The sequence below is a fragment of the Oreochromis aureus genome, linkage group 15 (assembly GCF_013358895.1).
Source record: "Oreochromis aureus strain Israel breed Guangdong linkage group 15, ZZ_aureus, whole genome shotgun sequence".
Lineage (NCBI taxonomy): Eukaryota > Metazoa > Chordata > Actinopteri > Cichliformes > Cichlidae > Oreochromis > Oreochromis aureus.
Window position 1 is genome coordinate 4,288,394 of NC_052956.1, and position 11,558 is coordinate 4,299,951.

Genomic DNA, 11,558 nt, shown 5'->3' on the forward strand with positions numbered 1-11,558 from the left:
ATGTGTTCTGCAGAGTTTGTTCTGACTGCACTCAATAAACAGTTATTCTGGGACCAAACCAACATCTCTCCTTGATTTACTGAAGAAAAAAAAAAAAAAAACTAGTCACACATTCGGTTCTTTTAGTACTGCTTTTTAATAATGTGCAGGTACAAATGTAGCCCACAGTGAAGCTGCATCAGCAACTGTGTTTCATAAAACAAATGGCACTTTCTGCAAGAATAATAAAATAAAATAAAAGGAAGTTATAACCTAAAATCTGGAAAACATAAAAAAACTTTTACTGGTCTCAGGACAAAAACAACCAAAGCTGTTACTCTCGACACACAAACTATAAACTGGCTAATAGTTTACTTCTCATCTCCACTGATGTGAGCACACCCGGCAGGAAAAAGTGTTCTGATGAATACAAACCAGACACTCGGTCTCCCTTACTACTGATGGTGTCAAATCAGTTCAACAGCACAGGAGGAAAAAAAAAAATCCCTACAGGCCTCTGGGAATGTGCCCTTAAAAAGATTTGATGCTTCTCTATTTGTTTATCCCTCCGTGTCTTCCAGTTTCTGTCTCTTTGGTGCTGGTTCTTCAGCTTGCTTAGAGCCTGCAGGTTTCGAGTGGTCCGTGGCAACGGTCGTCCCTGAGAGGAGGTAGCCCCCGCCCCCGCTCATTAGTAGCAGAGGATGTGTCCTGTCAGGCAACACCTAGGGACCAAACACAATCGCAGTCAGGAGACATTAACTCTGCAAGAATGGTTAGAGGGTGAATAACACTTTGGTCCTGAGAGTCTGCAAACATGCATTTATCTAGTTGCTGCTGCTTAGTATCCAATTCTGTAAGAAGCAATAGGAAAGAATAGGAAGGCAAAATAAAGAAAAACAAAAGCAGGGAGTCTCTAATAATTAATCAAGAGCTGTAGCAATTAATGTAATATACAGATGCTTCCAAATGTGGAAGGTTTTTAAAGTTAGTCCAAAATAAAGTATTTAGAAATGAATTTCATCCTCTTAAACAAAAGGAGCTTCAACACTCAGCAACATCGCCGTGTTCTAATTAATTGCAGTTTCTAAGCAGAGAATTAGATTCTTTTCTGCATTGTGTCATTAAACATAGTGAATATTTATGGTTAAGCAATAGATCCTGGTGGGACAACAACCAATGAATCGAAAGATTATAATCCACAACACTGTGATGCAGAAGAGTGAGACTGAAGCAGTTTACATACATGAACTCGTGACCTGAGCCTTTCTTAACATTACCCACAGAAGCTGTGTGACAACTCTAATGTCCAACTTACGTCCCCAGCAGGTTCTATGCTACGCACATCTTAGATCACAGACCATCATGTAATTATTTTGGGCAAATATATTGGGCCTCACCTCTTCATCTTTGAATAAAGGTGTCCCATGTCCACATGTGTATAAAAATCAAGCACCTAGCCATGCAGTCTGCATTTACAGACATTTGTGAAAGAACGGGTCTATCTACGGAGCTCAATGAATTTGAGCATGATACTGTAACAGGATGCTATTGCTGCAAAAAGTTTGTGAAATTTATTTCTTTTTCAGCTGTAAGTGGTATTTATTGCAAAGTGAAAGTATTTACAAACCAAAGCAATTCAGCCACAAAGTGGAAGATGATGTAACATTACAGACTGATTAGGCAGACTGTTAAAAAAGCCTCCTATGACATAAACATCAGCACAAAAACTGTGCTGGGAGCTTCAGGGCATGGATTTCCATAACCGAGCAGCTGCACATGAGCTTCACATCACCAAGCACAATACCAGCGGAGAGGTATAAAGGTGCCAGCACTGGACTCTGGGGCAGTGTTCTGTGCAGTGACAAATCACACTTTGCTATCTGGTGGTCTGATGGATGGGTTTGGGCTCCCTGCCTGTCTGCTTTGTTAAAATTGTAAAGTGTGGTAGAATAATGATAGTGCCATGGGTCTGTTTTCCCTGGTTTTGGCCTGCCCCTCATTGTTCCAGTAAAGGGAAATCTGGAACGACCCTTTTCTGTTCCAGCATGATTGTGCCCCAGTGCGGAAAGCAAAGTCCATAAAGCTGGATGAGATTAGTGTGGAAGAACTTCAATGGCCTGCATAGAAACCTGAACTCAACCTCACTAAGCACCTTTAACGTGATCTAGTATGAAAACTATGAGTCAGGCCCTCATGTTGAACATCAATATCCGAGCTCACAAATCTTCTGGATGAGAGGGCAGCAGTTCTCCACAGACACACTCCTAAATCTTCTTTAAAGGTTTTTCCATAACAGCAGAAGTTGTTCTAGCTGCTACGCACTGTTGGTGTTTTGGGGGACTGCATGTATGCATGTCTGTATAGATTGCATATCCACAGTAGCCAAATTGTACTCAAATTGAAACAAGCGCTGTCAGACTGGACATTCAGCAGGCTTTACTCTGGCAGCTATCCAGTACAAAGTGATGCATTTTGATGAAAAGTCCAAATCCTTTAGCCTTTTCCCACTAGTGCCTACTCGACTGGGTTCAACTCAGTTTTTATTGTTACCATGTACTTTTTTAGTACCTGCTCGGTTGGGGGTCCAAGCGGTATGAGTCAATGGGAAAGTGTAATGTCAACTCTGTATGCCACAGATTATCCAGTCAGCGGCATCACTTAATTAGTCATGAGAGCAATTGCTTCACAAAAATCTAAATAATAATAAAAAAAGTAGCAGTTGAGTCCAGTTGAGCAGATCTGATGCTAGTGGAAAAGTGCTAATTGTCTAGTTAACCTAAACAGTGATAAAGCAGTTAGCTGTGCTGAGGAGAAGTGCTGATTTGAGTAATTATTGCCTGTTGCTTGAGGACTATGAGCCACCTTCATTATACTTTGATTACAGAATAGCTTCAAATGCAGAAAATCAGAAAGAGCGCACAGTGCAGAGTCCAAATATTTACCTGGTAATGTCTCATCCAGGTGTCTGTGAGTCTGAGGTTGACTGTGCCGCCACATTCCCTGAGTTTCTTGAAGCACTCTACGAGAGGCTGCGGAAATAAACATAGAAAATATTTCTAGCAACATGGGCATAAAGGAAGTTAATAAGTGCAAGCAACCTCTTGGCGGTCATAATGTCCATTGCATTCATGTGGTATGGCAGGTGCCCCCATTGGATGTCTAACCAATACAAGCCTGACTACAGTGGCAACTAATGAGAGATCTCACTTATTAGCTTTGTTCAGTATGGGACATGGAAGATCTTACCTCTATGTACTGGGAATAAACTACAAAAGGCCTGGAGGGTGAGAGGAATTTGAGCAGACCCAAAAGGACGGGACAGGGGTGAAACCGGCTCGCTATAACCAGCCTGCAGGTGAAGAAGAGCGAGATGATCAGGCAAACAAGCCTAGTATGAAATACACTGTCAGCTGTACAGGAAATGTGTACGTAGGCAATACTGCAATTCAGTAACTAATGCTGCATGCAAGACATTAACGGAAGACTCAAGGATTTACTACCTTCCTGTAGTAGACATTCATACTATATTTCAGAAAGCTGAACGAGAGAGCGAGTCAAACAGGGTGATTTAGGACAATGTGATTATCATAAAGCTGCAGTGATTTAGAGGGGAATCAATAGGGTAACAAGCTCAACACTTGTATTCCAGTCTCAGATGTCACCTTGATAACAATTTATCCATCAGTCACAAAACACCTATAAGGCGTTCTTCACTTTATATGAGAGGAAACTGCTGAGCAATCACTTTACTTACCCTGTAAAGGGCAATGTACAATAGTCATTATGTGTGTGCTCAGAAGAAACAAATAATTTCTAATGACTTTTATAGAGATAGTTAATGACAGTATAATCATTCATAAATTTCTCATCCCTGTGATCTACTGTAATTGTTTTTTTTTAACGACCTGGTTGAATATGGAAGTAATTTTAAAAAAGGCAGAGCCAGAGCGGAGAGAGGTGGATGTTAGAAAGAGCAGGATGAGAGACAAAGAGACAGATGTAGGAATAAAATTGGACACCAACCCATCGGCATTCCTTCCTTTCAGCAGGGCGGCGGTAGCTGCCAGCCTCCTCTGCTTCTCCTCTAGTCTCAGTTTCTTCACCTGAGCCTGTAGAAAACAAACAAACCCTCAGGTCAGGAAACCATATGATAGTATGTGTACTGTTGAGAGTCATCAATGATATGTCAGCAAATCCAGTTGTTTAGTGATGATGTATTACCCATCTAATAATACCATTTATGCTGTAGGCCTTTTAACTTTGGTCCTTTCAACAAATGCTACTCTCACCCTTGTTTGTTTGTTTGTTTTTTAAATAGGTTTAAGACTTAATGTTTTTACATCTCTAATTTTTTGTGTATGGTCTGAATTAGTAGTTGAGTTTTTAGACATGTAGTTTTTTTGTGTGTTTTAGTTTCTCTTCATTCAGCTAATACTCCAAGTGAACCAAAGGTGCCACCACAAACCACATGAGAACGAGACAATAACACGGAAAATTCATCCCTCATATTTTTTATGTATTAATACATATGTATTTTATGTATTAATAGTACAGCCGAGAATGCAATCCATACATGGCTACAGAGACTACTCAATCTTGCAGTGTGCACTTGCGAGTTGGGTCGGATCACGTCGTCACCATAAAGAAACTGCTCTGGAATTAGTTTGGAACTGAACTGAGACCACGTCCTCCTAAGGGTCTCCGTATGGTTGCTTTAGTCTGCACATGAGCACGATTACAGTGTCCACGTCTGTACTGATTAACTGCACCAAAGAGGAATACTGTCCAGCCAACAGAGTTTTTATTACGCAACTTATGCAACCAAGCATGCAGTGTCATAATATTGTGCTGTGGATGGAAACGCTAACTGTCATCTAGCTTAACTTCACTAACCTTCAAAAACCTTACCGGCACTTATTTACTCATGTTTGAGTCCAAAGTGACAGGAGGCTGGTAGATTTTTGTTTTTTGGACATAAATCATCTTTAGATGTCGAGTACCTCACTGGCTTAATGATAACTACTGCTAAATCTGCACATCCACATATATCCTCTCTGTCATGAAAACATGGAAGCCACATTTGACTGTCTGTGTAACTTCTATGAAGTTAGAGCAGCAACTTCATAGCAACATAAAGAATTGGGAGTATTTACTCTAAATGGTGCCTCTGTGTTTGCTTCCTTTTGTGAAGTGAGACTAGCAGGCAAGCTCCTGTTTCTGCTGACTACAAAACTAAGAGGACTGAGGAAAAAATAAGGAAAGTGCATGAACGCTGGACATACCTTGGCTTCTTTGAGTTTATCCTTCTCCGTTTTCTCCACGTCCTGACCAGCATCATCACCAGTGTTGGTCTCCATGCTCTCCTCCTCTGGAGTGCCTTGCTCTTCTGCCTCAGGCTGGTTTTGCTCCTTCTCTGCAGCCAAGTTCAACTGCTTTTCATCAGTATTCTCTGAAATGATAAATCTTTGTCACTGCAACATTGAATACCATAAAGTATGATTCAGTCTCTTGAATCATACTTTATGGATCAAGTATGATTTAGGTTATTGTTTTACATTCTGAACTACTGAATTAAACTTTCTGTATGCTTACATGAACAAATGAAAATCAAACGGAAGAGAGAAGCTAGCTATACTTCTACATCTGAAACTAAAGGGCTGTAACTATCTTGAAAAGACTGTTAAAAAAAAGGCGAGCCCTACCAGCAGTGGGGTCTTTGGCACTGGTGTCCAGAGTTCCTGCCAAGAGAGCATTGACGTGGCAGATGGGAAACTCATGCAGCGTGTCGTGAAAATGCGCAGGAAAGCCAAAACTCTCCACTCCCGCCCGCACTGGCCCACCCCCTGGGTACATTTGGATCACTGATCCATAGCCTGGATGAGGAGCAAGCAGAGAGTATTTATTCAAAAGATCAAGGAAAAGATTTGTGCAAGAAGCACAAAACACTGAAGAAATAAAACCTTAATAACTGCACGTAGAAGAAGAAACTTGCCTCCCATTCTTTCCATGATGGATCCCAGTACAAGCCCAGCACAAGTCTCAAACACCAACACCTTACTGCCAGCATGGATGTTCGCCAGAGTTAGCATCTGGGCAAGTGTGTCATACCGCAGGTGGCTGCGGCAGATGGAAACATTTGTTTCATGTAGACATCTTACTGCTATTTAAAGAAAACACACTTACTGATAATTCACGTGCTGACTCACCAGATCTTCCCTGGTTCGCGGCCGTGGTACATCATAGCCAGGATGCGACAGGACGGTTTTAGAATCATCACCGTATTTTCATACCTGCAAAAGCAAAAGAAGGGAACAACTGATAGCACTAATTAAAACACAGCTCGTTAAATGACAGTCCAGAACAGGCTGTGTCTGTATCATCATAAGTGACTCACTTTTTCTTCTTCTTCTTGATGTATTTAACCTGGGAGTACTCAGTCTTATCTCCGAAAGTGGCGTGGTTATCTACGAGCTTCTTAATGATGTCCTGTGATGACCAAACACACATACAGTTGTTCGTCTCAGTTTATGTTGGATTACAGCAATTTAATCAAATCCTAAAAACACAATGTTCCCACAAAAAGACAAAAACATAATGTGTTCGCCTGTCTCTTTATTTCCTACAACTTTGCTATCATGTATGCAGGACTCATGACATAAATATGTCATAGATTCACTGGCCACTTGATTAGATATCTGTTTAACTGCTTGTTTACACAAGTCTCTAAGGCAGTAACTCATTTAGATGTGTACTGTGCTAAAGTCTTATGCCACCCCCTATTTCTTTACATTGTGCTAGGAAAATGGGGGAAAAGGTGCAGCACTTTATTGAAAAATCTTCAAGCATACATGAAAATACTATACATAAATCAGAAATAGACAATTCTAATGACCAGCCTCAACTCTCTCAGGCAGCTTTCTTGTCATGTCTTTAAGTAGTCTTCAGGAACAGTTCTCCAGGCTTCTTGAAGGACATTCAAAGCTTTTCTTTGGATCTTGACTGCCCTTTGTCCCTTTGTTCCTTATGATGATCCCACACCAACAAAGTTGAGGTGCAGCCCATGACTGATAGTCTTCCATTCTTTGTATTTCTATCCAGGTTACTTCACTGGCACTATGTTTGGGATCCTTATCAAAATGAAGCTGCTGCAAATCAGATGTTTTCCAGGTGGTAATAGATGGTGGATCAATATCTGATTGTAATTTTCTGTGTTCCTAATTCCATCAGATTTGCCAAGATGCTCAACACTACTGGCTGAAATGCAGTCCCAAACCATGACAGAGTCTTCACTGTGTTTTACAGATGGCCATAAACACTCCGTGCTGTACCACTCACCTGATCTATTCTGTTCTTATTTAGGAATATCAGGATTCATCGTTTCATGAGATTTATGGTAAATGGCCTGTATTTGTATAGCGCTTTTACTAGTCCCTAAGGACCCCAAAGCGCTTTACACAACCAGTCATCCACACATTCACACACACATTCACACACTGGTGATGGCAAGCTACATTGTAACCACAGCCACCCTGGGGCGCACTGAGGCGAGGCTGCCGGACACTGGCGCCACCAGGCCCTCTGACCACCACCAGTAGGCAACGGGTGAAGTGTCTTGCCCAAGGACACAACGACCGAGACTGTCCGAGCCGGGGCTCGAACCGGCAACCTTCCGATTACAAGGCGAACACCCAACTCCTGAGCCACGATCGCCCCATTTAACGCCATAGTCCAGTTCTTCTCTAATTTGACAAATTAGAACTGGACTTGTGAGATTTTGTTAAGGAACTATTTCCTTCTATAAAAATGGCTGCTGTTCCACTGAGATCATTTCTGATGAGGCTTCAGTAAACAGTGAAAGGATCAGCTGAATGGCTCAGATGAATCTCTCAGGTGACTTTACAGGATTTCAGGGCTCGCAAAATCGCTAGCCCGACGTCCCGGGGCTAGCGATTTTTCCAGTCGGGCTACCAAAATCTATCTCTGCCCTGCCCGTCGGGCTATCATAGGAAGCACAGATATATGTCAATGCTTTTGCATTCTTTCGGACATGTAGCTGGGTAATTATGTCATTGGCATCGATGAGCCACTGTCACTATGTGACATATTGAAATCGCGTTTGAATTTGCGCTCGTTTTTTGCTTTCACTTTGCGATCGCGCGAACTGTGTATAGAGAGCGGCAGCACTGATTGGTGAGTGACGATAATTTGCGCACCAATTCCTCTGACATCGTCTTATCAATCGTTAGCTTACTATGCGAACATGACAAGTGAACTCTCCCGCAGCAAGCTTAAACATGTGAGAGGTTGATTGCGCAGAGAATCGCTCAGCGTTATGTGAGTGCGTGTGTAAAAGCAGCAGGATATATATTTTAGTTCTGCAAAGCCAAATAAGACAGGTCAGGGTGAAGAAGGGACAGCCAAAGAAACGCCGACCACAAAACGGAAAAGTTATGACAAATCAGACTATAAGGCAAAAAGAAAGTGCAGCTTTATGGTTTCAGGGACAAAAGAATTTCTGTGGCTGCAATATGACAAGCTAAATAACCAGGGGTGCACATAAGTGGTCTGCAGGTGCGCATTCGCTGTCAAAATAAAAGACGCGCACCAGATAAGAAGTTGCAACGTGCATTTGCGTACATAAGATTTTCTGGAGGAGGACAGACATTTGTTTATAACTCTTAAAGATGTCGAAGAAGCTCCTTTAAGCAATTACTTTGGTGTTCCTCCACCTCCCAAAAAAATGTCAGAAGGAGTCCGAACCACAAAAGAAGCGCGTATTCTCGGAAAAGTGGTTGCAGGAGGTGAGCTGGCTTCAAACAAATGATGAACGCACAGAGATTTGGTGCAGAATGTGCGCGTCTTTTATTTTGACAGCGAATGCGCACCTGTGGACCACTTATGTGCACCCGTGTAAATAACATAATGTTCTGCCGGGTGTGTTGTTGGTTTCCCTCGATTTCTGAGTCGACAAGCGCCTTTGTTACTGGGACCAGTAATTTTAAGAAAGGCCCCCATTAGAACCCATGAGAAATGCAAGAAATGCAGTATTGCTCAGTCTGCAAATAACATATTAAAAATAAACCTGAAAAATCTGTTTAGAACAGCTACTGTGTTGCAAAGAGTGAACTACCATTGGCAAAATTTAGCAGTCTTTGCAAACTTCAAAAAGCAAATGTCCTCGATCTTGGTTCCACTTGCCTCTTATTCAGGATCTGACACAGACTGATTCATGTTGTACACAGTTCTTGCAAATTCATAGAAATTTCTGTTCAATTAGATCCAAGTATTTGAGTTGATGATTGTAATTTTTATACAATGTTGTAATTTGTGTTTCAACAATTTTATAATTAATGTTTTGTTTCCGTTACGATATTATACATTAAATTTAATATTGTAACAGAAACAAAACAGGAAACAAAACATAAAAAAATTGCTCCCTTTTTTATTCGGGCTACTTAAATTTATTTTGGGCTACCAAAAACTGAAGAGTCTCTGCCCGAAGGGCTACCAGGGATTTTGAAATTTTGCGAGCCCTGGATTTGTTCCCATTTCTTTATGACATGACTTTCAGATAATGTTCATCGGCTGTAGATAGTTTTTCAGGCCTGCCTAGCTCTTTAGGAATCCCCTTGTTGGTGCAAAAGTACTATTATCAGTATTAAATGAGTTACCTTCGGTATTTTTCATAGATTCAATTAAAGTCATCAATTAAAGAGATAATGGTCAACATTGGTTTTCCATCCAATTTGCAATGAAAAGAAAGTATTTTTACCATCACTCTGTAAGATAACAACTATAGGCAGTACTCTGACACCTTCTCATTTAAATATGAAATTGTAAAGTTTCACATGTACCTGACCCTTCAGACCTTTCTCTTTAAGAGCCTCAATGTCATCCCTGGTCAGCTTCTGTGATTTGCCATCGTCAACAATGTTTCTGTTGTCTGTACCTGCCTCCACTGCATCTGGGAGGCACAAACAAGCACACAAAGACACTACTTTAAGTAAAAGGTTATGGGCAGTAGAAAGTCTATGACATATTTATTTGGGTATAGCAGGTGGTCGTCACAAGTCCAAATGCAACTGGTAGCATAAAAGAGTAAGGTGTATATCTGAAAATATGAAAAAGACTTAAGATTTAACAGCAGGTTACACACCAAGGGGGCTTGCTGAGTCCTTGAGCTCATGTGGCTTTAGATTTCCTCCAGACAAAATCTCAAATGTGGTGCTGTACAGCTGTCCCACTGCATTATCGAGGAAGATCCACTGCTTCTCAAAAATCACCTTTCTAAGAGAGACAGAAAGAGCAGTTTGTTAGTATAATCTGCATAACACATCTCACTGCACACATGCTTTGATCTGAAAATAACAAATGAACACAATTTTTTAAAAGCACCTTATCATGTGAGCTAATCCTCAGTCTGTGCTTCTCGTAAAAATATTATAAACAGCACAAATTCAGTGAAGTATTTAAGGTGGTTAAAATGCTTATATTTTTCCTTTAAAGTTGTTAACTTACTTCCTCGGCTGAATCTGCACAGCTTTGAAGATTTCCCCTCGTTTCAACACAACGTAGTCACCCTCTTTAATTCTGTACTGATTATCATCGTCTCCGTTGTCCGCCATAACGAAGCTGATAAACGAGCTAACTAGCTCACCTGAACGATAAATGTTTTTCTCAGCTAATGATTCGGGGTCTTCGCTATCAAGGCACAGTTCAAAAAGGCACTACACTACCCTGAATTAATAGCAAAATATCCCAAATTAATATTTCCACGTGTTAGCTTTCACTTCTCTAGCTTCTCAGGACGGCTAAACGAAAGCAGAGTGTTGCTGGTGCCATGCTTCGACTTACTTGCCTGTGATTGGCTGGTTAGACATCGATGAGCCCGCTAGCCAATAGGAGTGTATAGAGTGAATAGAAGTGCGATGAGTTTAACTTTAGAGCTCAGAATAATCGATATCATGGGTACGGGGAGGGGAAAAGATGATCTTTCCCGAGAAAACGGCTTCATAGCTGGACTTAAAGAAGCATTGGAACTAAAATGCAAAATTATATTCTGTATATATAACGTGTTAATCTTTAGAGAACATTATGTACAACATAGACGAATATTATAATACTTATAGCAAGTAAGCTCTTCTTCTAGTCATATCTATGCTTTTTATTATCTGTGACAATCACGGTGGTGCTGTTCTTTGGAATAAGCTGCCTGCTGACCGGAGATCAGTTACATCTGTGACTAAAAACAGACTCAACATCTTTTTAAAATGTTTTATTTTGCTGTCACTGCCTTAATGCGTTGTAAAACTACATAGCTATTTTTGTCTTTTGTGTTAAGCACATTGGGTTTACACAGAATGACATATGCTACATAAAAAAGCTGTTGCCAATTCCAGTTAAATCTGGCAATATATCTGTATGTTTTTGTGTACTATCAGTTTAGAGCATTACAGTATAAAGTCAGGAGAAATCAAATATCATTGAAATACACTGAAAACTAGAATAGAATAGAATAGCTTTTTATTGTCACTGTTACAAGAACAATGAAAGGCAGTTTGGCATTTCTCCATGTGTGT

The 11,558-nt window shown here is 40.7% G+C and overlaps 1 protein-coding gene across 1 annotated transcript; it reads right to left on the reverse strand.

The window, feature by feature from the left end:
* Positions 1–117: 117 nt before the first annotated feature.
* trmt6 (tRNA methyltransferase 6) lies at positions 118–10,818 on the reverse strand. The gene is made up of 12 exons (XM_031755091.2): positions 10,498–10,818; positions 10,136–10,266; positions 9,834–9,943; positions 6,374–6,465; positions 6,186–6,269; positions 5,972–6,096; positions 5,682–5,852; positions 5,262–5,428; positions 4,003–4,088; positions 3,226–3,328; positions 2,922–3,008; positions 118–701 (listed from the first exon to the last, which is right to left on the reverse strand). The coding sequence occupies exons 1-12, from the start codon at positions 10,602–10,604 to the stop codon at positions 540–542; spliced, it is 1,425 nt and encodes a 474-aa protein (XP_031610951.1). The 5' UTR covers positions 10,605–10,818; the 3' UTR covers positions 118–539.
* Between the last annotated feature and the right edge of the window lie 740 nt (positions 10,819–11,558).

Coding starts and splice junctions, on each gene's coding strand:
- trmt6 (XM_031755091.2), bottom strand. CDS start 10,604: ATGGCGGACAACGGAGACGATGATAATCAGTACAGAATTAAAGAGGGT. Junction 6,270..6,373: donor ATCAAGAAGAAGAAGAAAAA/GTGAGTCACTTA, acceptor TTGCTTTTGCAG/GTATGAAAATACGGTGATGA. Junction 3,329..4,002: donor AAAGGAAGGAATGCCGATGG/GTTGGTGTCCAA, acceptor CTTCACCTGCAG/GCTGGTTATAGCGAGCCGGT.